General features: G+C 42.3%; 1 protein-coding gene across 4 annotated transcripts in view; it reads right to left on the bottom strand.

Annotated features, from left to right (window-relative positions):
* Positions 1-26890, bottom strand: part of SAMD4A (sterile alpha motif domain containing 4A) — a 228461-nt gene that overhangs the window by 75534 nt on the left and 126037 nt on the right. For all 4 annotated transcript variants that reach the window (XR_004057312.1, XM_010372045.2, XM_010372048.2 and 1 more), the window contains exon 3: positions 14677-15195. Coding sequence is in view for 3 of the 4 variants with exons in the window: in XM_010372045.2 (XP_010370347.1) it covers positions 14677-15195 (519 nt within the window). In the remaining variant the exon portion in view is untranslated. The remainder of the gene's footprint in view (positions 1-14676; positions 15196-26890) is intronic.

The following is a 26890-nucleotide window of genomic DNA, read 5'->3' as shown; positions in this document are numbered from 1 at the left end:
AAATGTTGGGATGACAGGTGTGAGCCATTGCCAAAATAATTTATTGAATAACGATGAACATATGTGAACAATACCCTTTCTCACAATGTAGCTCCCTAAGGCCTCATGACTACACCCAAATTCTCCCAACTTTGCAAGCATGCTGCAATCTTGAGCATTCTCCCAATACATGCATTGGATGTAGACCCAGGCCAAATCCTCATGTCAATGTCTCTCCTCAGCAAGTTCTCTAACTCCTGATATATTTGGGAAGCCTACATCCTCTGCATTTGGAAGCACCACTGAGAGGGGCATTGTAGTTGCCACCTGTCCTGCCCCCCAACTTCATATAAATGTGACTTGTTAAAAACAACAAAAGCCACTTAAATAATCCCAACATACAATCAGAGAAGAAGAAAACATAAATACTTAATACTTAATAATCCCAACATACAATCAGAGAAGAAGAAAACATAAATACTTAATACTTAATAATCCCAACATATAATCAGAGAAGACTGTTAGACACATTGCCAAAAAAATCATCTATAGAAATCTTTTCAGTATTTATTGTTTTAAATACTTTATATTCACTTTGTTAGAGACTCTCAGGAACTGAGGACCTTACCCCCACTTAAGAGTTCCTGCAAATGAAGATTAGCAAGCAACTAAGAAAATTCATATTCTGAACCACAGTTTTACTCAATGGGAAAATAATTTGATTTAAAAAAAGGTTGTTTCAACAACTTTTTGGAAATATATATACTGCGTAAAATGAGACATCTCTGTAATATGTGTTTTGTCTCCTATGTTTCACCTGGATACTAACAAGAGATAAGGAGAGTATATTCAGTTTCTTAATACTACTTACCCTCTCGTCAGCCCTTGTCTTCTGAGAAAGTTTAATTTCTAGGCTCTGTAGGACAGCGTTGAGTGCTTTACCTATTGATTGATGCTGGCCTCTCAAGAAACTGGAGCTGAGGAATACATGTCTGACTTTGTTTTGACTTGGGTTTAGCAAAAGTTGTTTGTTTTTTAACCGAAAATGGGTATTTTTTGAGACAGGGCAAAAGCTGAGTGTCCCTGCTTCCACTGTGAAAATATTTGATTTAGTGGTACTTGAATAAGACCAGTAACATGCTAAATATTTTATCAGATCTCTTAAAACAAAGAGCCTTCAAAGAGTCCACTTTTCTTATAAAAGAATCCATCTTGATCAAACTACAATCATCAAGCAAGAATGGCTTCCAAGTGGCCTGTGATTCAGGTGCCAAGCAACAGAACTTGGTGATCCTCTGATTTTTTTTTCTTCTTTAAGATAAGAAAGGATAAAGAATCCACATTTATAACTGTAGCATGCTCTGAACTTTCTTCATCACCATGACCTTAAACAGTATTATTTTTGCCAATTTTCTTTTCTTTCTCTATGGCAGAGACTAAGGAACTTATGATACTGTGTTTCCTATTAATAAACTCTAATACGTTTCTAAATTATCAGATCACTCCTTATTTAGCATTATTATTCCAGGCTGAATCATCCTGTTTTTTTATTTTAGGCTATCTTCTTTTTCCCCTCTTTCTTCACTAACATCTTCATATATTTCTCATGTTATATATTTTTAATAGGCAATACATGACATTAATATGGTGCTTACTTCCAACAGCAGGATGATAAATAATTCCCCCACCCACCCCTGTCCACCAGACTTCCCTTCACACTCCAGGGAGCAGTTACTGATTTTTTTCACACTTCTTTTTAAAATTAGGGGGACCAAAACCACATTAGATTTTTCAGGTAGTATGTAGTCAATGCTGAATATAGCGGGAGGCTGTCTATCTGGCTTTGACGCATCCCACTTCTCCTAGACATTTTACCCTCCTCCCCCACCCACCCCAAAATGAGTGCTATAGACTCATCAGCAGCACTCTCTGAGTTGAAGATTCTTCTACTTTGGAAGCAAAGAATAAAAGTTGTAAGAAGGATCCTTAGGGGTCATCCAACCCCACACCTTCATAAAGAAGTGAGAATCCCCGTGAGTTTAAGATCATACACTGAGTTGGAAGTGAATTCACTATGGCACATTTTTTTTTTCCTTTCAAACACTCTGCCCTCTTGGGACTGGCCACACTTCCCTGGCCTGAATGTGTGTGCACAGCCTCATTTATTCCTATTAAATCTTATTCTGTTACTTAAGGATAATTTGTTAAAGAGTGAATAATATTCTTATCATTATTACTAATTTAAAAAATTATTCCTGTTCATAATGGATCCCAAAGAAGCACAATTTTACCTTACTCTTTATTCTTTAAAACCCGGTCCCCTTTAAAGTATTTAGTAATATATATCACTAGAACAATCCTTAAGGGAATAATGGTATTTGTGGAAGGCTGGCTCTTTGTAGAACAGATTCAAAGTATCTTGATTTCAATTTAGCATAATGGGATAGCTTTGTCATAGGGCTTCCCCAGGATCCTATTCCATCACAGTTTACTGCAGAGGCTGGGCTGGTGGAAGAAGCACCCTTACTATTACCAGCAGTAATAACAACAACAATAAGGGCTATCCTACTGGCAAGTGCTTTACACACATTTCTCATTTAATCCTCACAACCACCCTTAAAGGCTCATCTTCACTCATCTTCACCACCCTTAACTCATCTTCACTTAACCAACTTGCTGGACCAACCACTACTCTCCATTCCCTCTAAACTACTTATTGATGCTTACTGCTCACTGACTCCCCTAGCACTTTAATTTACTTGTGCCCTTCTGCTCCCACCAGCTGACTTGTAGGTGCACCAAGGGTCAAACAGGTTGTTCCCAAGCCTGTTTATGTCATATGTGCTTATTGTAAATATGTAATTTTAAAACACATCACAGAAACAATGACATACAAGTTATAAAGTTAACTTCAAAAAAACTTAAATGCTTTAGAACTATCCATTATTTTTGCTTAAAAATCTACTGTTGAATTCAGTGTGAGAAAACTATAAGCTAAATTGTAAAAAGAAAAACTAGAATCTAGAGAAAGTCTATGCTCTGATGTTTTTGCAAATGCCTTTAAATTCCAGCTCCATTTTAAAGAAATCAAAGAAGATAACATATTAAGGGTGTGATTTATGCAGGAAAAACATAGAGCAACCTGTTAGGTACCCTTTTCTCAGAGAAAAGGCTATCATGCTATACAAAAGACTGAATATGGATATAGACATTTATGTTTTAAGATAAAATTATACATTCAAAGTCTTATTTGTTATGATTCCCTTACAATGAATGCATCAACTACCTATCCGGATCAAGTCAATGAAGAAGCCTTCTGCTGAAATTTATTCTCATTTTGTAGATGAGGAAAGGAGGGTTAGAGGTCAAGTAACCTGTCCATAACCATACATCTAGTTATTGGAAAAACTGGACTTTAAAACCAACTTGTCTGCCTTCAAAGCTGTTCTTCATCAAGACTGCCTCATTGTTTATGTCCCAACTTGAATCTCTAAAACACCATTCACAGCCTTATAATTAATTCCTTTTATACAGCAATGTCTTACTGTGCAAAGCAGAAGACTAAAGCATAAAGTAATCCATTATAAATCTTTTAGCTCCATATGGGTTTTGCTGGGCTTTTCCAAAAGGATGCATCTCAGAAAGGCTGGCTGTGAAACAAATCTCTAAAGCAAATCCTGTGCTCCCATTGGCTTCACTGTCTAGCTCTAGCCATGGAATTTGTCTGTGGAAATGGTCCAAAGTTTTAGCAAGGAATGACTACTCTGGAGTATGTTGGGAGTTTTAGCCTTCCTCCAACCCACAAAAACCCTTTATAGCATTTTCCAGATTTTGGAGCCCCCTGCTCACCTGGCTTCCCCATCTCCACACTCTGCTCTTAACTGACTAATAACTGAGATTTCCTGAGAATGTATTTTACCTAACAGAATGTTGAGAGCTGGGGTGGGGATGGGGGATGGCTGGAATGAGATTTAGTGTTTAAGAGTTAGAAAATACACCCTAGATTGACAATAGTTGATGTCACTAAGATTTACCCTCACCTGAGACCATGAAATTCAAGGGTTTAATTTTTTGAAATTAAAGATATCAAAGACATGTGTAAGCTACAGTCATGAGACATCTTTCTCTAGTGTAACCTGAGTTTATCCAGGATATCTTAAAGGAAAAAAAAATCAGTAAATGCAAATTTAAAAGTTTTCTTGTCTATTTGTTTGTAGAACAGCTATAGTTAGTCTATTACTCTAAATCTTGTGAAATAATAGAAATCATAAGACTACAGGGCTCAAAAAGGGTCTTACAGAAGACATCCTGTTCATCTCCTCTTTCCTCCTCCCCTCTTCCAGGCTAGTCCAACTTAAGCCATTTATTCCAGCCAGAATCCATCCTATTTTTAAAGTCTGGTGGGGAATGAGAACACAACTGTCTTCCTCTGTGGCTCATCTAGTGTTTAATAACCCTCACTGTCATTGAAGGCTAAAAAAATCTTCCTGGATGGGGGATGGAGAGCACAGCCTCATGACCCAAGGTGCACGCAGCCCATGGAGGTCTCTGCCTTTTTCCAGGCAGAGGGATCTCCAACGCACGATCAACTAGCAGGCTTCTCACCCACTACAGCATTTTTCTGATCATTCTTCCCCAAGCCCTGGAAAACAGACACTAGGCATGACAAGGAAAAACACAGTCCTGTAAAAACTCTGGACTCTTAGAAACAGGAGAAGGATCAGCCAGTGGCAACATCGAGTCCTCTGAGATATATTGAGTCATGTTTACAATGTAGTATGTATTAGGAAGGCCAGTGCCATACTAAAAAAAGTTTCCCCCAAAGGGGAAGGAAGCTAAAGCTAAAAATATATCATGCCAGCTGTTATAAATGCTTCTCAAAGAAAGCAAACCAACTCTTTCATTAGTTACCTCTTTGAAGAGCAAATGAGGGGTTAAGGAAATAATGGAATTTTTCAGTTACATGCCAGGTTGGCTAGATTTTTGGGAGAGGAAAATTTTCCACCGAGAAAGAAAGTCTGCTGGTAAAAATCAAAATAATTCCATGAAAATTTCAAAGGAACTCCAGACTACATCAGTGGCTCCAAAGGCTTTGGGTGGGGATGATCTGCAGCCTGCAAGATAGAATCAGGGTCTCCATGCTTCACTCTTCCTTTTCAGGTTCCAAGAGGCCATATGCAAAGCCTCTTTCCTTGCCAGACCCATCTAGAGCTGAGCTGCCTGGTATCTCTCCCTCTTTTGAATATCTGTGTTCTGATGGTTCTTACAGGCTGACCGAAATGCATTTGAAGTGGCTTGTGGCCTTGTGAAAAAAGGTGAAGGGCAGAAGGAAGAGGAAGGACTTCATGAGCAAAACAAGTACCTTTGAAATCGCTGGCTCTTGCCGCATTAGGGGCTGAGAGAAAGGAGGTTTTTTTCCAGTTGCAGATCAGGGGCTCCTAAGGGAGCCACTTTCCCTGAGATACACTCCCACTCTTGTCCTCCACTTTGCTTGTGGAAGTTGTTTAGTTTCAGATGTTGGCTCTATGAGGCCTAGCAGCCATCCTTTCCATAAATGCAAGGACTTCCTCTACCCCTCAGGAAGACCAAGAACAAGGACCAAACCAATGTCCTTCCCCAACCCCCTCCAAAATCTAGGCACTGAATATCCCAAGTAACTTTTGTTTTTTTAACTTTTAATTTTGAAGTAATTATAGATTTACAAGAAATTGCAGAAATACTACCCAGAGAGGTCTCATGTACCCATCACCCAGCTTCCCCCAAGGTGACATCTTACATATCAATAGTGCATTATCAAAATCAGAAACTTGACATTAATGCAATACAACTAACTAGACTACAGGCCTTATTCAGATCTCAGCTGTTTTTGCGGTCACTAATTTTTTTGGGAATACATTTGTAACTATGGCAGTTCATCACATGTATAAATTCATATAACTACCTCTATAATCAAGGTATGTTTTCAAAAGTCTTAGTATTGAAACTGATTTGGTCAAATAAGTCACAAAAGGAGCAAGAATAACAATAAATGTCACTAAGATGATTATGACAGAAGGCTAAATGATCAATATTATCACCAAATATTTAGTGAAATCCTAGGGACATTTTCTTGTTTATTTTGGAAATTCATTATTTTCATGAACATCTGCTTAGTGAGCTCAGGAATTTATTAAGTCCCTACTGTTCAGCAAACATTTATGGCAGGGTGAGCAGACAAGCTTCAGCTCATATGCCATCTCTTACTGAATTATAGTGGTTGCCTAGAGGGGCATATTGAGGAGGATTCAGAGGCCACATCCGGGCTTAGCAAGCAACGGCCTTCATCCAACAAGGTGCTCTGCCACTGCAGCTGAATCTGTGCCAGGAATTTGACATTTCCAAAATTTCTGTGACTTTTTGAGCCACACATTATCCCAGGTGCTGGGAAATAGGGATAAAGAAGATACAACCCCTATCCCCAAGGAACTCACAGTCGGGAAGGATAGGTGAACATGGTGACCAAAAACTGATACAAAATGCTAAGAGCTGACACCGAGGTGTGTGGGTTGATGCAAAGACTGCTCCCTGCTTCAGAGAGTCACAGAGATGGGGCAATTCAGGCAGGGTCTTACACCTGTGGGCTGTGGAGACCACAGAAGCTGGAGGGTCTGTATGGGGCCAAATCCAGGGTCAGAGAAAAGCAAGAGTCTACTAGCTACTCATGCAATCAAACTCTGAGGATAGGATTAGGAGGGAGAGGCAAGTAGTAACATCGATTTCCAGAGGCCTCACTGCCTAGGTTCATATCCCAGCTCAACTACTAAGTAGGTCTGTGATGTTGGTCATATTACCTAACCTTTCTGTGCTCCAGTTCCCTTAGTTGTTAAATGGGGATAACAATAATATCCACCTTCATGAGGTTAAGAGGATTCAATGAGTTAATATTTATGTAAAGGGTTTTAAACAGTACCCAATATATAGTAAACACTATGTAGGTGTTTGCTATCATTGTTAACTTACTTTTTATGTTCTGTGGTACCAAACACATTACTTTTATCATCAGAAAAAATCAAGATTAATAAAATACTAAGATTCCACAATGTACCATGAATCTGTAGAAGTGGACAGCTTAAATGGAGCATTCTGGCATAATTTAGGTATCCAAAGTTTCTGAGTTCTTACCTCATGTTGGGCTAACAAAGCCAGCATGCTTTCAAATCCAAATGTCAATAATGCAAAGAAAAGTCAAGTGTTGCAATTATTTGAATAAAAACAAGTTTCATTTGTAGCTGTAGCACAGAGATTTCTTTCAGGTCCAGGTCCACCAGTGAAGAACAGACAAGGGTCAGAAAGGCAGTCTGGGGCAAGTGAGGTAGCACTGACCACCACACAGGGGAATTCTGTAGGCTCTTAAGAAAGCCAGGAAATACTTATTCTTTGTCTGAATGGTTTACTTTTTTTCTATAGCAGACCTTAGACAGGAAGCAAACCTAGATATGCTAATCCGGGTTCTATGTGCCTATATTTGGAATTGCTCTTGATGGGTGAAACAAAGTTGACCAAGCCTTGTGTAAGGTTTGTCACAGCCAATACCTTGGTCCTATTTGGTCCTACAGGCTTGTGGTGAAGAACATGTACATTCTTGCTCTTAGTTAGCATACCCTTGAGCGGCCTTACTAGAACAAGGGACTAATAAATACATTCTTCTCTTTCTTCTGAAGCGCTCTGATGCGATCCAAAAGGCTGCATAACATTTTTCAACCTATCCCAACCCACTCTTCCCTTATCTCATGGTAGAAAAGGTCCTTGAGATGTCACTTGATTTAACCTCTGCAACCAATAAAAGATACTTCTGCCTCTTGATTAATGAAAATAGGTAGATTCTCATTAGATTAGGACTTAGTTTTTGGCTCCTACTCAGCCTTATCCTAATCCCGTCCTTCAAAACTCTATAGCATCTAATTTTTTTTCTTTTTTTCTGTTTTTTTTTTTTTTTTTTTTTTTTTTTTTGAGACAGGGCCTTATTCTGTCGTTCTGTTGCCTGGACTGAAGTATAGTGGTGTGATCTCGGGTCACTGCAACCTCTGCCTCCCAGGCTCAAGTGATCCTCCCTCCTCAGCTTCCTGAGTAGCTGGGACTATGGACACACACTACCACACCTGGCTAATTTTTGTATTTTTTATAGAGATGTGGTTTCACCATGTTGCTCAGGCTGGTCTGGAACTCCTGAGCTTAAGTGATCCACCTGCCTCGGCCTCCCAAAGTGCTGGGATTACAGTGAGCCACTGCACCTGGCCTCTATCACCTATTTTTAATGCCTTCTAAACATCACTTTTCTCCATCTCAGTGCTCCAACATCTCAACATCAACATACATCCAAAATCTAGCATGTGACCAGTTTGTCTCCCTCTTACCTCCAATCTCTTCGGAGCCATTAACTTTTTTCATCCCTTAAATACCTACCATGTGCTAAGTGCTCTCACTTTTACCTCTGCTATCCCTCTTTGATAAATCCAGTGGTCAATCCTTGGTCTTCATCTCATTAACTTATCTGTAACATTTTACTCAGCCGATCACTCTTCTCTCCTGGAAACATTTTCTTTATGTGCCTTGTAAGACACACGCACTTCAGTTTTCTCCAACCTCAAGGGTTTCTCCTTAATTTATTTTACTGCTTCCCCTGCTTTTCTCCAGCTTTCAGGTTGAGGTGCCCAGGCCTGGGGGCCTTGGCCTTCTTTATCTACAGTCTCAGCCTTTTCTCTCTGCCAGTCTCTGACAATTTCATTTAGTCCCAGCATTAAATACCACCCATGTGCTGCTAACTCCCAAATGTCTATTTTAGACCACTTCACTCTCCCAAACTGCACACTCATATATCCCACTGCCTACTCAGTATCTCCAACAGACATGCCAAACTCATCATATATGACACTGAACTCCTGAGCTTACTCCAAATCCTACTCTATCTGATAAAGACTTTCCCTGTCTCAACTGACAGCAACACCCAGTTGCCTAGGCAAAAAACACTGGAGTCCTCCTTCAATCCTCTCCTTCACACCCTTCATTTATTCTGTCAGGAAATCCTGTTGGCTCTACTTTCAAAATATATCTAGAGCCTGACTGCTTCTCACCCTTCTACTGTAGCCATCCTGGTTTGAGCCATCTTCTCTTGCTGGATTACTGCAACAGCCTCTTAACTGAGGTTTTCCTGTTTCTGTCCTTGCCTTATCTATTCTTAAGACAGCAGCCAAAGAGAACCTTTTAAAATATGAGTTGGATCATGTCACTCTCCTGTTGGAAATCCTCCAATAGCTTTCTGGTTTACTGAGAGCAAAAGTCCAAGTCCTTGCAATGACCTACGATGTCCATTTGGTCTCTAGCCTCTCTGACCACTGTCTACCTTGCTCACTCCCTTTCAGACACCAGACTTCTTGTTTTTCCCCTAGCAAGTCAGCCTTCCTATTTTTCCCCTACCAAGTCAGGCACTGTTTTGTCTTGGGATCTTTGCTCCAGCTTTATCTCTGCTTGGAATACTCTGCTCCAGATGTCCACTTGGCTAACTCCCACTCCTCCTTCAACTCTCTGCTCACACCCCACTTTGTCAATGGGGTCTACCTTGACCACCCTGTTTCATGCTCTAATCACCTCACTACGTAGGCCTGATCCTACCCTTGTTCTTATTTCCATATCACCTATCATCTTCTACCAACATATACTTTATTTATATACTACAATTTGTATACACTAGACTGCCAGTGCCCCGAGGGAAGGCAACTTTGTCTTATCCACTGATGCATCCCAAGTGCCTTGAGCAGGCAAGACACAACAGTAGGCACGCAATAAACATTTTCTAGGTGAATGAATAAGTAACTCAATAATGTATGTCAGGCTGGGTGTGGTGGCTCATAGCTATAATCCCAGCACTTCAGGAGGCTTACGCAGGAGGATTACTTGAGCCCAGGAGTTTGAGACCAGCCTGGGCAACACAGGGAGATCCTGTCTCCACAAAATATACAAAAATTATCTGGGTGTGGTGGTGCATGCCTGTAGTCCCAGATACTCAAGAGGCTGAGATGGGAGGATTGCTTGAGCTCAGGAGGTTGAGGCTGCTGTGAGCCATGATCACACTACTGTACTCCAGCCTGGGCAACAGAACAAGACCCTGTCTCAAAAAAAAAAAAAAAAAAGAAATTTGTCCATATCAATACTGAATCCTAATCCTAATAATTCCACCTAGAAACATTTCTAGTATCCATTCCTTCTGCTCCATAGGTGCTGCTGTCCTAATGATACTTTTATTACTTCACAATGTTGAAACTTGCTGACTCTGCACTTGTCAATGCCACTCATCTGGTTTGCTCACAGACAATCCATTTCCCCATACAGCATGCCTAGGTGTCACTCTTATGCCTAGGGTGTCAATGCTTGGCCTCTTTGGGGCACTCAGATCCCTTCCCTCAGCCTACTTTTACCACCTGCCTTCACTACCTCTCCCTTTGTGAGCCTTCCGCTTCCCTGTCTTTCATCCTGCCTGTACATTGTAACTCCCGTCCCTTTGCTCTCAGTGCATATTCCTATCCAGGGGCCCCCTCCCCTCCAGATTCTCCTTCCTCTTTCCATCTTAGCTCACTTTCCATTTTCCCTGCAACAGCTTGCTTCTTCTTTTCTGTTTCTTTTTTCTTTTTTTTTTTTTTGAGACAGAGTCTTGCTCTGTCACCCAGGCTGGAGTACAGTGGCACGATCTCGGCTCACTGCAACCTCCGTCTCCCAGGTTCAAGCGATTCTCCTGCCTCAGCCTCCTGAGTAGCTGGGATTACAGGCATGTGCCACCATGCCCAGCTAGTTTTTGTATGTTTAGTAAAGACAGGGTTTTACCATGTTGGCCAGTCCGGTCTTGAACTCCTGACCTCAAGTGATTTGCCCACCTCGGCCTCCCAAAGTGCTGGGGTTATAGGCGTGAGCCACCAATGCCTGGTCTTTTCCCTTTCTTTTTTGAGACTAAGTCTTGCTCTGTCACCCCAGCTGGAGTGCAGTGACATTATCACAGCTCACTGCAGCCAACTCATCAAGCTAATATGTTTTTTTTTTTTTTTAAGACATGGGGTCTAGCTATGTTGTTCAGATTGTTCTTGAATTTCCGGCCTCAAGCGATCCTCCTATGTTGGCCTCTCAAAGTGCTGGGATGACAGGCGTGAGCCACGGCACCTGGCCCAAAGGCTTTCTTGATGCTCCAGTTCACAAGGATTTCTCCATTCTGCACATTCACAGCACTTACAGGATACACCTACATTCAGCTGGCACTTCATCCTATATGCCTTGTGGCAGCTCTTAGACTATTATTTTACTGCACTTTTCTATAACTCATGAATTGTTAGATGAAATTTCTATGGATGATAAGTCCAGCAAAAAGGAATATTTAATTTTTAATTGTGATACTGATTCATATATCATATCTCTCCAATTACAGGTTCCTTGGAAGTGTTAACTGGGTCTGCAGCTTCCTGGTATTTCCCATGGACCTAAACACAGTGCTAGGCACACAGAAGATGGACAGGAAGCATTTGCAGGGTAAATGACTGGGAATCCGTACAGAGAGGAAGCCACAAATGTTAAGGCACTCTGTTGAAGGCACAATGACTGAGGCGTAAAACAGCAGTGGAATAAACCAAGGTTAAAAACAAAAACAAAAACTAAGGAGGTGGCTTTCTGGTTCCTTTTCATTTACCATCATTAATGTAGCTGATAATTTGAAAATGTGTAGTACTAATTGATTTCTGTTTTTATCATCATGTTGTCTTATGCAGATTGTTTTTCCACTTGGAAAGAGGTAAGAAGTGTAGCTCTTCAGTGCAGTAGAAGAAGCCTTAAGTCCAACCCAATTTCTATTGCAGTGGAATGGCCAAAAATCACAGCATATTCAAGGCCCCTTAGAATACTCTGCATGGCTCTGGGCTTAGGATAAGGTGCTTATGTCAGGCACCCATCACAACTGAAAATGAGGGCACAGACTCTGCATATCAGTGTTAACACTTAGCTCCTCACGGTCGTTCCCAGTTTCTTTCATTTATCTATCTAGCAGGCACCCCTGGAGTGCTTACTGTTGCTGCTCTAACGAGGCTGGGCATTTACATAATCGTATTTACCTTCACTACAGCCCTCAAAGGTAGATATTATGAATGTTCCAGTTTTACAAGTGGGCACCTTGATTGGGAGAGGTTAAATTACTTGGCCAAGCTGTAGTTAGCAAATTGCAGGTCTGGGATTTGGACCCAGGAGGCGTTGATGCCAAAATCCTTGTTCTTCCCACTGTCAGGCCGCCTCCCAGGTGCTCAGGGTTTATTGACAGAGGCACGAGTTAACAAGTGACCCAAAGGCTTGCAGTTTTGACTCACACAATTGAACCACCATAGGCAATACAGAAGAGTACAGCAATGACATTCACATTTTCTTAAAGAGATATTATTGACATACGAGTGTTGATACGGCCATGAGTGTTTGAATGAAACTTTCTGGAGGGGAGATCTGAGCCCTTTGATCTTCTCTGATGCTCTGGAAGAGGGCTCCAATGCCTGCCTTCTTCCAGAGGTATGTCATCTAGTCATCTGGTTAAGCCTCCAAGTCCTTTTCACTCAAGTATTACATAGGGCTTCAGAGGTCAGTAAGGCCATGACAGTCATCTACAAATTTTCTACCCTCTATGGGGCTGGCTGGGTGGCCACAGCCAGAAACAAGTGCTTGTTGACTACAACCTGATAACTATCTTAAATGTACTAAATGTCAAGACCTGATCCTGAATGTATAAATCAGTGGACAGAAATATATAATGACCCAAGCCTAATTTCGAGACAAATGACATAAAACTCAACTCTTTAAAATACAAAAGACCACGTTTTAAGAAGGCAGGCAGCTTAGAGTTCGCATCTCTCCCAGCTATTGAAGGTTTTGTAACAATAGCTAGATTCTGTTGCCAATGTAGAAAACTTAGACTAAGAGACTGTCATCTGCCTGCATGTGTCTGCTTTAGAAGTCACAGCCATCACTCCCTATCATACAGAGACGAGGGAACAGATCCTGCTGGATTACAGTCTATGAAAGATACTGTCATCAGAACCTCTTATATAATAAATTAAGATGCAGTAATCACCTAATTCCCAAAATGTGCAAGTGACCCATATCTAAATGTAAAAGCAGAAACAAGAATTTTTAAAAGTCCCATGTTGTAGCAGTATCAATGCAGTATCTTCAGTGTTTGCTTGGTTATTCCACTGAGGTACTGTTTCAGTTCATGTAGCTGTAATTCAACAATCCTACCTATTTGAGAAAGCCATTTAAAGAGGCCTGGTAACCAAAGATCCAAGTAGGGACAGATGCCAAGAAGGCATCACTGCCAATTCTTTTTCTTTTTTTTTTTCTCTTCTGAGACCCACTCTGTTGCCCAGGCTGGAGTGCAGTGGCATGATCTCATCTCACTGCAACCTCCACCTCCTGGGTTCAAGTGATTTCTTAACCTCAGCCTCCCAAGTAGCTGGGATTACAGGCATACACCATCATGTCTGGATAATTTTTGTATTTTTTGGTACAGACGGGGTTTCACCATGTTGGCCAGGCTGGTCTTGAACTCCTGACCTCAAGTGATCTGCCCGCCTAGGCCTCCCAAAGTGCTGGGATTACAGGCCTGAGTCTCTGTGCCAGGGCCCCAATTATTAATCCTCTCATATCTTTTAATTGGGGGTTCCTGCATGAAGACAGGCACATCAGGTCTAATTGCAAAAGCATTCCTTCAAGAAAGTTATCTTGGCACTGCCACTGTGTTCACGGACAGGTGTAAACTAGCACTAAGGAACACTGTTTGAAGACAGGGTGCATTTCCACATCGCTACTTTATATAGGCACCAATGGTGTGTTTGTCACTTTGCTCGGCCTCAGTGGGGAGACAGAGAGAGGACTCCCAGCCCCAGTACCCAGCTGAGGGTGCAGTACTTTGCTTTAGTGGTCAAAAGAGCAGAGGGCTGTCCTCCGCTCTTCCCACCCACAAAGCAGTTCCTGACCCACCTATCCTAAGGTGTTGGACTGAACGAGAGGAAGTCCACGGCACTCTCACCAGGCCACAGCACACAGCAGCATTCTCAGTTAGCAAACCCGCTCCCACTGGTCAGGAAAAAAGTGCCCCGACAATTGGGGATTAAAACCAGAAAATGCAAAGGGAGGAAACATTCCAGGGTGAAATTTAAGAAAAAAAGAGAGAGAGAGAGAGAGAGAAAGAAAGAAAGAAAGAAAGAAAGAGGAAAAAATAAAATAAAGACAAAGCACAAAGCCCATGAGGCTGCCTGGTTAACCATGGGTTAGAATTAGGTTTAGAGAATCACACAGTAACTCAGTGCCTTGGCAAATCCAAAACCCCAGGGTGAAAGACATGGGTGAAATGCATCTCTGTGGAAACGGGAAGTTTCCTTCTTTCATTTATTCTCTATTTATTTTTGGTCTGTTTATAACCCAAATTTGGACCATCAATCACTTTTACCATCCCAGTATTTTCATCTTTGCAGAGTCAAAGAGCAACAAATATGGGGTCCAAAGGACCTTTCCCACAGCCAATTCCAATCAGCCCTTCTCTCCCAGGGTCACAGGGTGCACGGAGCAGACACTGTCAGCGGGACATGCCACATACACAGCAAATCGCCAAACCAGACTACATGACAGGGCTTCCGGGGAACTTACTTGTACTTGTGCTGGTTCCAATCGTATTGATTGTGGTGGGGACAGATGAGGAGGAGTAGAGGGGCACATGACCATTCTCACACCCCATGCTTTTGTCCTGCCAGTTGGAGGCATTGATGCAAATCCCAGAATCCCGAGAGTTCTGCCACCCATTGAGCTTGTCATCGGAGTTCTGTCTTTGGTGATAGTAGTGTGTCTGTCCATAATCCACAGAGTCTGAGCGGCCTCGGTTCTGGCCACCAAAGCTGGTCGACGTGCGGTCCTCCAAGTGATTCAGCCACATGGCTAAAGCACTACGGTCTTCCAACGAAGTGGCTGGATGTATCAAAGCATAGGACAGCAGCTGCCTGCTCTCCTCAATGTGCTGGTTGTGTTCAATAGAGTGAGCCAGGATTTTGGGCAGCAGTTTCATATATTCTACTTTTGCGTCGAGGTTTCCTGGCTTCAGCAAAGGCAGATGAGTTAACAGGAGGGAAATCACTTTATCCTTGGATTCCTGTTGCCATTGGTTAATGATTCCTGAAAAGGAAAATATACAGGGCAAATAAGCAAATACACCCACAATGACTCTAAACAGATACTCTAAAGAGAATTTTTATGGATTAGGGCCCCAATCTACATACCCTGGCTATATTTTCTCCAAAGAGCCTGTGCATCAGATTGGTTAACTGGCCCCAGGTTTTCAAGGGCCAGAGACTCCAGTGAAACACAGATCAAACATTCTTAGGTATTGAGTATGCAATCAAATTCTCATTCATGTTTCCAAAGAAGCTACAACTACTTTGGTACAATTGAATAGAATGTACAGCTGTTTTCTTTCTGAGAAAGGTCTAGCCCACCCCCGATAGACATGGGGCTAAGACTAAGAAGCTCTCCATAGAAAAGTGAGTGTGAACAAAGGTCCTATTCCAGAGTCCTGGGGGTGAGGCTGCTTCCCCTCCCCCAGACAGCTCCCCAGACATCTGCTGAAAGTGATTTAAATCCTGGCAAAGGCATTTGTGTGAAATTGGAAAAACTTCCTAGGTGGAGAAATTTGTCAGGGAAAAAAGAGCTCCACTCATCTCTGTGCAGTAAGCCTGTACCTTTCTCATGAAACACTAACTCAGAACAACTACGGGCTCAAAGCTAGAATAAGCAATGAACCCAAGACTTGGCTCCTGGGGCACCTCTAATCGCTGTTTTTCTTTATGTAGAGATCAGCTTGTTTTTATTGTGGTAAATACACATAACATTTACCATTTTAATCATATTTAAGTGTATGTTCAGTGGCATTAGGAACATTCACAGGCTGGGGGTGGTGGCTTAAGCCTGTAATCCCAGCACGTTGGGAGGCTGAGGCAGGAGGATCGCTTGAGCCCAGGAGTTAGGGACCAACTTAGGCAATGAGTTGGTCCTCATCTCTACAAATAATGAGACCTCATCTCTACAAATCATTAAAAAAAAAATAGCCATGTGGGATGGTGTGTGCCTGTAGATCCAGCTACTCTGGAGGCTGAGGTGGGAGGATTGCTTGAGCTTGGGAGGTCGAGGCTGCAGTGAGCTGTGATTGCACCACTGTATCCTGGCTTGGGTGACAGAGGAGACCCAGTCTCAAAAAAAGAAAAAAAAATTCACCATTTCATAACGGTGTGCAACTATCACTACCATCCATCTCTAGAACCCTTTCATCTTCTCAAACTGAAACTCTAACTACTCTAGGTACCACAGAGAAGTAGAATCATATGGTATTTCAGTACCTGTCCTTTTGTGACTGCCTTACTTCACTGAGCATAATGTCCTCAAGTTTCGAGCTATGGGAAGATCTGTTTTTAACACACACAGAAGTATCCTTTCTGTCCCCTCTCACTCAAAACACAAACAATGCACTTTGCCTTGATTAGCCTTTGAGAAATAGCCTGTCTTGGAATTGATGGTTATTCACAGGCTCTGGGCCAGAGGAAAGAAAGCTCATTTTCAGAGAAGTCATTCCTGACACCTGGAGATCTCAACACTGGCCCACTGATGACCCTACAAGGGCTAGGGCTGGACAGTCCTGCTAGCTTTTATGCTGTATCTGGAGGGTTGGAAGGGGTTTCTGGAATTTAGCAGAAGGGCTTAGCAATTCTAGCTAGGTGCAAACATACCAAGCCCAATTATCACTGTTGACCATAAGCTACAAATGCATCACCCTGTACTGCAATGCCTATCAAGACTACAGGAAAGAATATCTCAAGAAAAATACCAGCAAAAAAAGAGGCATGGTATATAACGAAAGAGCATAAGCTTTGGAGTCAGGCAAAGCTGGGCACAAATCCCAGACATGCCACTTAATTTGTGGTAGAACCTTGGTAAGTTAGTTAACTTCTCTGAGCCCCAACCACCTTATCAAGAGTGGTACAAATAGCATCTGCCCCTCCATGTGCTGTGGGATTAAATAAGGTAAAGTAGCAAAAGGGCCAGTCAAGTACTTGATGATGGAGATAATTCCTTCCGCTTGTCTCTGCATAGTCGGACTCATGTTAGAGCAATGTGGGTGGTTTGGGATACCAAGTTTTTAAAAACAATATAGAGAAGATGACCCAAAAGAAGTCATTAAAAATGATCAAGGAGGTAGAAAGTCAAAAGGTGAAAAGAAAATGCATTTACTGTGCTTACAACAATATGAAGAGATGCTTGACTCACTTCAAGTGGGGATTTCATAAGAAGATGCCAAAGAGTCAACTATTTGAAGTAGAAGTCTCCAAACCAAAGCAGGAGAGATGAAGATAGGACGTGGAGAAGAACACAATTGCCAGAATAATGAAAGACTCAAAATCACCAAGGAAGGCTTTAGAGTCTCTGCCCTGGGGGTCTGAATAACACAGTGAGATAATCTTGAGAGCACTGTCTAACACTGATAAAACATAAGCCACATATAATATTCTAAACTTTCTAGTAGCCATATTAAAGAAGAGACAAAATAAACAGGTAATGTAAATTTTCATGATATATTTTATTTAAGTAATCAAAATATCACTTCATTATCAATCATCATTAATAATTTCATAATATTATTAATGAGGCATTTTTCCTGTTTTTTGAATTAAGTCTTTAAAAATCTTTTAAAAGTCTTAAAATGTCAACGTATTTTATCATGGACAGTACATCTCAACTTGGACCAGCCACAGCTGAAGAGCTTAGAAGCCTTATGTGGCTGGTGACTACTGAGCTGGCGAGCACAGGGCTGGAGACATTCAGATGGGGAAGGCTGGCGGGAGGGCACAGATGACCTCAGCAGGTCCCTCCCAGCTCCCTGACTCTATATTTAGCTAATTGCCACCTGACACAAGACAACTCTCACACATTCCACTAGGTATAGCCTCCCTTTTAAAGTAGCGCTGAGAGGTGAAGAAAATTCCATTTCTAACTTTCTCAATTCATCTTCAGCAAATACCAGGCATGTTTTAAATGATGAATGTGCTTAGCATGAAGATAAAAACTATTCATTAAGCCCAAGAGGCACTGGAAAGAAGCAAAAGGGGCCAAGAAGCAAAAGGGGTTATGTTGTAAGCCTACTGTAATCAGAGGTGGCTAGCGTACATCCTTGAAAATGTACATTTAAAGATAAAAATTAGGAATGGCCTCTAATAAAAAATTCATGAGGCTGAGGAACTCCCTAGCTTTCTGCTAGGTCATTTCCCTGTTTGGATATGCTACCCTTCCACAAAGGGTCAGCCTAAAAAAAAAAAAATCCGCAACAAAAACAAAACGTAAATAGGAGTCATAGTACAAACTAAACATGTTATCTCCATGTAACCGTTCTCTGCCGTGGATTAACCTGGGATTCAGAGGAGGAACAAGCGCAGCAAAGAGAAAGGAAAATGAGAGGCTGCTGGCCCCGGTCCCTTTATCCTCAGGACAGGGCTTGGATGGTGGGACCAGGAAGACAAGTATGGCTTTTGTTTACTACCACTGGGAACATGGAAATCAGATTGCTCTCTGAGGGCTAACTACACCTACTGGATCAAACTATTTCTGCTACCACTCCAGCTGCCACCACTGAGAGCCAACAGTATTGAATGTTTTCGAAGTGCCAGGCACTCTTCTAAGCCCTGTGCATTTAATTACTCACTTAATCCTCCCAAGAAGCTTATGAGGTAGGTCCTATTACTAGCCTTCTTTTACAGATGAAGGCAGAGGGGCACAGATGGGCCAAGTTACTTGCTCCTGGCCCCTTGCTAGTGAAGTGGCAAAATGGAGGTAGGCATTGCTAGTGAAGTGGCAAAATGGAGGTAGGTACCTCCATTATTAGATACATAATGGCTGTCCTGCTACAACAGCGTGGCCACAAGCCAAATATATTGATATTTATAACAATTATATGTTCTATAGTTATATATGATATAGAATTACATATAAATATGTAATAGTTATAAACATCATATAAATGTATTAATAGACTACATGGATCATCAGAGGAGTTGGTGAGCAACGGAAGTATAATAAAAAGGAGTTACAGAGACAATGTAAGTGATACCTATTATGGTTTAAAATATGTTAACTATTTATTTGACAAACCTCTCTTTGAAAGGCAGAGCCTAATTCCCTTCCTTTTGAGTGCAGGATGGATTCAGTGAGTCACTTTCAGCAAATAGAAGGTAGGGGAAATGGCGGCATGTGACTTTATAGATTAGGTTATAAAAGACACTGTGGCCTCACCTTGCTGTCTCCGAGTACTCACTCTAGGGAAAGCCAGCTGCCATGTTGTGACATCATTCAAGCAACCCAATGGGGAGGTCCTTTAGTGAGGAACTGAGGCCTCGTGCCAATACCTAGCACCAAGTTGCCAGCCATATGAGGGAGCCATCTTGGAAGCAGTTCTCCTAGCCCAGGTAAGCCTTTCGACGACTGCAGCCCACATACCATTTTGAGGAATCCTAAGCCAGAATCTCTCATATTTCTGACCCACAGAAACTGTGTAACATGTTTATTGTTTTAAGCTGCTAAGTTAATTAGTACACTATCCAACTGCCCGTCTAGGTAAAAGGAAGTTTTAGCCACTTGGTTTTGAATAGATCAGTCTTTCTGGCAAAGTCATTCCCATTCTGGCACGGACCCATGAAGTTCCCATTGCCACTAAACATTTCCCTCCCTCAGCCTCCCCTGTCCTGATTATCCACTCACCAAACAACCTTTGGACCATGATTTAGCTCCCCAGCTACCCTCAGGTAGAGAATGAACTGATCATAGAGACTTGAGGTATTTCCAAAATCTGTGATAATGATTTTTCAGGGCAACTTAATACATAGTTTCTGATTATGATTTGGCTTCCTGTGGAGGCCTGCCGACAGGGACAATGTGTGCTGATTATATGGACTTTGAGTACGTCTGGTCTCTCTGATGATGGCTCCTCTTGGCAAATTAACCAGCCAGCATTGCAGTGCCTACCTCCCTACTTCCTAGTTAGCATGAGTCAGTCTTTCAGGAGAGTATCCCCAGGGTGCTGACAAGTGTGAACATCTCCACCTTCAAATGGAAGCCAGACCCTACATGCAGGGACTTGGTCACACTGGCTAGGTCCTGTCCAACTGCCCACTGGCCTTGGTGGCATCCACACTACCTTCCAGAGAGCAAAGAATCTTTGCTGAGATTTGTATTTAACAAATTCTTCTCCCTGGGGAAGATTCAGGAAGCCTCAGAATTTTCAATTAATTGATCACTTCTGAGATCCAGGCTCTACCATTACTCACCTCAGTATCACCTGATTCAGGACACAGTGGAAAACTTAAGTGCGAGAACTTCAAGGTTTAGAGATGTCAGCTCACCTCTAGTATGTTTTCTGAATAGTTTCTTTGTTATTTCTCTGTATAAGGAGCAGAGATGTAACAGTTTGCTGGATGTTTTATGTGGATAAAAGTTAATGATTTATAATTTGTAAGCCAGTGACATAGGAGTAGTTAAAAAAAAAATTGAAGGAGCTATAATTAAAGACCATGAGGATTAGGAAACTGTCCCAATGATTTTTGGAGTGACAAAGAGTATGTTTAAATACCAAGTCTGGTATTATTACTACACAATGGTATGTCAATGCTTAAGGGCTCTAGTTGTTAGTAAATTACCCTTAAATTGCTATTTTATTATACCCTTGTTTTCAGTTTAATAACGTTTACCATAAAAGGGTTTCTCACAAGCACATTTAGGCAATTTGCTCATGCAAGAAATGGCTAGGAATTAAATGCACACACAGAAGAAGTACTAGTGAAATGAATGTGCTAAAAAGGAAGGAATATTGGTGGGTTTTACATGGTCAAAGGCTCCTTGGAAGAATGTATGTTACAAAGTCAATCCTAGACACATCATGTACTAAAGGCTTCTAAATATAGTGCAACTCTGCACAATTCAAAAGTGGATAACAACACACACCATGTATTTATTTGGTAGGAATGTGAGCTGAGCCCAGGGCACCTGAAAAATTAGGGCAAAAATACCAACATGGCAAATGGTGGGATTCCTGTGTTGGCATGGCACTTGAATTTGTCTCCCAAGGTACCCTCTTGAGCTAGAGGCGACCAGAGAAGAATCCCCATAATTTGGTGGGAGCCCTGCTAGTGGTATGGATTCGACTAGTTGTGATGGGGAACCCAGTCTGGAGTTATGAGCCCTTACAGCTGCAAGTGGTGCTTTGAAAAGGTACAAAGGATTGAAAAGACATAAACCCTCCCCCTACTTTCAAGGAAGGTGATTGCGGGCTTCCAGGGTGGCCTCCACTGATCCTAGACTACTGGTATTCACCTATGTGCTTTTCTCCCACACTGAATGAAAGTTGGTCTATGTGACCAACAGTGTGCAGTGGAGACATTCTGACCTTAGGTCACAAAAAGCATTGCAGCTTCTACCTTGCTGTCTTGGTTCATTTGTTCTGGAAGAAGCCAGTCACACCAATTATGAAGATGCTCAGGCATCCCAGGGAAAGACCTGTATGGGGAGGAGTTCAGGCCTCCTGCCAACAGCCAGAATCAACTTGCCAGCCATGTGAGCGAGCTTGGAAGTGGCTCCTCCAGGTCTAGTTTATTTCTTGACTACAGCTTTGTTTGAGACCTTGAGCCAGAGCTACCTAGCCAGGCTGTTCTAAATTGCTGACCCTCAGGAAACTGAGAGATAACTTGCTGTTAAGTCATTAGGTTTTAGAGTAGTTTGTTACACAGCAATAGTTAATGAATACAGAGAGGTTTTGGTTACTTGGTAAAAATCACTTCAACGTGCTACTGTCCCTTGGCTTCACTAGAAAAGGCAGGGATCTATGTAGCGGACTGTATAGACCACTATGATCATTTTAGTCTTTTCTGACAACAGGAAGGTCAGGTGCTGGTCATTCAAAGGCATCTGACCATCCTCAAAAGGCAAGAACCAGGTACCTCTTGCCCTAGCAGATACTTCCAATGAGCCCTTCACGTCTCCAGAGTAGAGATCTGGTCATCTCTTTCATGGAGACTTTCTCCTGTAGTTACTTTTTCCCCGGGTACTGGCACAGCTGGGTGCTCCAGGAGTGCTCCTTTACTCCTTAAGGACCCAGACCAGCTGGAAACTAGTCCTGAGATCTCGGCCAAGGACTCAAATTAGGGTTAGGACTCACCTTCAGGTTTCTGACCTCCTCCTGGCCATGACCAGTCAGGAGGTCTGAGGCTGGCCATTCCCAGAGGGCACAAAAACCAGGCCAGCTCCCCCAGCCACCTGCCTCGGTTCTGACCTCTGGCCCATGAGTATGCAGACAACCCCACGTTTGTATTTCCAGCCCAGGTTTCTCCCCTGAGCTCCAGATTCACATTCCAACTGCATCCTCTCCATGCTCACTCAGATGATCTCAAAGTCAACATGTCTACAACCCAACTCTTGCTCTTACTCTCATCACATCTGCTTCTTTGTTCTTCTTTCCTATCTCAGCAGATGGCTTTCCATCTTTCCAGTTGCTCAGGTCAAAACCTTGGAGTATCCTTGACTCCCTTCTCTCATATCCTGCATCTAACCTCTCCATAAATCCTATGGGCTGAATTTTCAAAATACATCTGGAATGTGACTACTTCTCACCATGTTTCTTCATATCCCCACCCTCTCCAGTAGTCTATTATCAACCGTAACAAAGGATCTTTTAAAACTAGAAGGTAGGTCATGTCACTCCCCTGATCAAACACGTCAATGGCTTCCCATCTCAGAGTAAAAGCCAAAGTCCTTATGATGGCCTGTTAGTCCCTCTATGATCTAGCCTCCACCCTTACTACTGACCCTCTCCTGTTTCAGTCCATGCTGGCTGCTGTGATGTTCCTTCAACGTATCAGCCGTGTGCCTGCCTCGGAACCTTCACACTTGCTGCTTCCTCTGCCTGTAACACTTTCCCCCCACACCCATATTTAGCCTCTCTCAGCTCTGTCTTTGCTCAAATGTCACCTTCCTACCTTTAGACAGACCTTATCTATCTACACTATTTTAAATTGCTGACCCCACTCTCTCAGCTTACACTCCCTTATTCCCAGGTCATGCTTTGTTTTTTCCATAGTAATACTTACCACCATGTGACCTGCTGTACAGTATGCTTATTTCTGCTGGCCCCTCTCCATTAGAATGCAAGCTCTATAAGGGTAATGAGGGTGTCTCCATTTTTTTCATGCATTAATATTCCTCATTAATTACAATTTTTTTTTAAGACAGGGTCTTGCTCTGTTGCCCAGGCTAGAGAGCAGTGGCACAACCATGGCTCACTGCAACCTTAACCTCTTAGCCTCAAGCCATCCTCCCACCTCAGCATCCTGAGTAGCTCAGACTACAGGCATGTACCACCACACCTGGCTAATTTTTGTATTTTCTGTAGAGATGGAGTCTTACTTTGTTGCTCAGGTTAGTTTCAAATGATCCTCCTGCCTTAGCCTCCCAAAGTACTAGGATTACAGGCATGAGCCACTGAGCCCAGCTAATTATGGCCTTTTGTTTGATAGTGTTTTAATAGTCTTTTGGATTTCTTCAAAATGTTAGTTATTTCCTAGAAGTTTCCTTTAAATGGAAGGCTTAAGATAGAATAGATGACCATGACCTATAAACAATAGTAGGTACCAACTGTCACACACAAACCGTTCAATCACCCCTTTCTCATTCAACTTCGTTGTATTTTGATTATTTTTAGTTTTAACATCAAATAAAAACAGGAACATGGAAAAGAGGAAAATAAAATGATTAGCTCAATTTTCAAAATCTTTACTACCTTCCCCTTTTCAATATTCTGTTTAAGATGGAAAGTTTCCCCATTGTTTTTTGCTAGAAAACAAAAGCAAAATGGGTGCTTTTTGTGATTGTAACTGACACTAATTAAAGTAATCTTCATGAAAAAGATTTGAGAGGCTGAGACAGCAGAATGAAATGTATTTAATACAACTCTTGCAAACATCTGTTGAAGAAGGAAAGAAAAGCAATGTCAACAGGGTTTAAGACTGTTATATGTCTGATTTTTTGCGGCGGGGGGGACATTAAGTGATTATGTTTTAATAAAGCCTCATAGGAATGGGTCTCCTAAGAGTTATATAAATTAGAGGTGAAAAAATATTACTTCACTCAACAAACACAAGACACATTCTTGTAAACCACACTCGACTAGTTTTTTACACCAAAAACCCCTCAGAGGAGAGGCTGGAAGTGTTCTAAACGCAGGAAGCTTTCCCACTCTCTAATCTTCAGCGCCGCCCTCACACTCCAGACCACCACTGCCAAAACCCCACACACCACAGAGTGACACTCCAATAGTATCTTAAAATAATGAATTAGCAATCCTCATGCTGACCTTGCAAACGAGAAAAGTGTGCTTTCTGCTTCCGTGCTTAGATTTAGGCCTTGTTGCACAAGAGGTTCTAGACATGAGGGTCCCAAAAGAAGCACACCATTGTCCACGTAGCCTAACTGCAATAATATTTCACAAAGAACTCCCAGGCCAGCATCCTTGCCAATGTCCAGTCAACAGAGGAGTATCTTGGGATGAGTATAAACAGATCGAATCACAAAAGAATATTTCATGCTTAATTCAGTGGAGCAAATGGAACAACAGCCATGCCACACAACAGGTTTATACACCTCAGGAAATATGGGAAGGGCTGGAGTGCACACATCCCACCCCTGACACCAGGGAGCCATTCTATATCTGTACATGACTGTGAACTGTGAAGTTACTGGGTCCCATGCTTTCTCAAATAACAAGGAAGTTGCTCAACAACTTATAGACAAAGTTTCCCAACTCAAGAGATGGGATCCAAAGTGTAAGTGTGAATGTAAGAGCCTTGTGGTGTGGTGTGTAACCATGTAAATATTGTCACCAAGGAACAGCATATAGATATTCCCAAAATATGCATGTTAGCAATGTTGGTAGTGAAATGTATATATCACTCATTTAGGTATGAAATATGAAATAAAATACACGCACGAGTCATCCAATGGGGGAGAGGATGAACAATTTTGTGGAGGCAGGATATTCGAGTCCATAGTCACAAATTAACTGATACTCTTTTTGGAAAGCAAGGCCTGGCTAACTGTACAAGGACAGAGTTGGGTGACCCTGGAACATATTCAGCCTGGCTCTCCTGTCCTCCTGGGGCATGGCCCTGTAGAGGGAGCTAGAGACACACCTCCCTTCCTGCTTCCCCTCCAGCTGCCAGCCAACCCAGGGAATTTCTGCAACAGTAAGCAGTAAAAGGCAGCTGATTTTCACCTGTTACTTGTGCACCAAACTCGTTTTCAGGTTAGTAGGTCTACTGATGCAATCAGAATAAGATTTTTCAGATTTTTCTTTTTTCCTTTTTTTTTGAGAAGGGAAGCTACTTTTTCATTGCTGAAGTCCTTGGGCAGTGGGTAAGGAGAACAGACAGGAAGGATGATGGTGAAGAAAGCAGTTCTCTAAATAGGAATAAGAATGGCTGAGGCCATTTCCCTCCTTCTCAGCATCCTGCCATGAAATTGAGTAGACCCAGGGCTCAGTGGCTGGACCAGAACCAGGAGGTCTGATCAGATGAGGGCCCTTGGCTTTGGCCAAATTGGTGGGGATGCTATAGAAGGAGATAAGAGCTCAGAGCTCATAGGGATAATGTTTCCAGACAAGGGCCTCATCCTTTCCAAGTTGCAGGCATGCCATCATCTAGAATTCTACAACAAAGGCAGGCACAAAAACAGCAAGAGGGCTCAGGCAGGGAAAGGTAAGGGGGAGGAGAAAGGCCCACTAGGACAGAAAGGAGCAGATGCAAAGACAGAGTTGAGGACTGGTTCAAGCCTTGTCTACAGACCCACACAGCCTGGCGCAGGCAGGCCTGTGGGCTGTGTTGTAAGCACCTTGCACTGCTGGGAAGCTGGAGAGAGGACCAACCTGGCAGGAAGGAGCTCCTTCCTGGAAATAAACCTTCTAAACTCTACAGAGGAAGGCAGGAGGCAGCAAGGGGCCCCTATGTCCACGGAGTTTGGAAACTAACCATTGTCTGCCCTCCCTCAACTCTACCCCAGGGTCTGAGACACATGGCCCAGTGAGCAGAAACACAAAGCTAACTTCTAGCCACACTGGTTATGAGCTGGGAGTGACAGCGGTGGCCTACCGTGTCGTTTTAATCTAGCTTCATACCATCACCTTTGGAGGTGGTTGTATTTATTAATCCATCAGATATCTATCTTTGGTTCCTATCAATGTATATGGCCTAGTGCTAGGATCTGTCCTTTTCAATGACATTTGTGGTGTCAGAGATAGCCATAGGGAAAGTTTTTTTCCTATAGAAATGTCTGTAACACAAAGAATGTGGGGGAGAATCAGACCAATGGGGTAGAGAAATACTTGGAGAAGGGCTCCATTTTTAGAACCAACAGGCAACACTGTAAGGAGTAGACTCGATCTTCTAAAGTACTCCTAGGCCCTCCAGCCAGCACCCAACACATTATTTGGCAAGAAAAAAAAAAAAAAGAGCTTAGTCTATTATCACTATACCAGTGGAGACTTAACCTCCGGCTGTTTGAATCTCACATGTGATCACTATTATTTATCATTAAATACTCTCTGCTGTAGATATGTCTTGGACACATGTGAACCCTCCCCCTCCTGCTCCTATCATCATCTGTGATGTAGTTGAAGAATCCACCTCTCCCCCCAAATGCCATTTACCCACTTGGGCTCTCATTGCCTTTTCTCTACCACAATTGAGCTCAGTGACCTGCATATCTGTATGACCCTCCCTCCCTTCACCCTCCT

This window comes from Rhinopithecus roxellana, chromosome 5, assembly GCF_007565055.1.
Source record: "Rhinopithecus roxellana isolate Shanxi Qingling chromosome 5, ASM756505v1, whole genome shotgun sequence".
Taxonomy (NCBI): domain Eukaryota; kingdom Metazoa; phylum Chordata; class Mammalia; order Primates; family Cercopithecidae; genus Rhinopithecus; species Rhinopithecus roxellana.
Note: the sequence above shows the minus strand (reverse complement) of the source record. Positions and strands in the feature narration are given on the sequence as shown.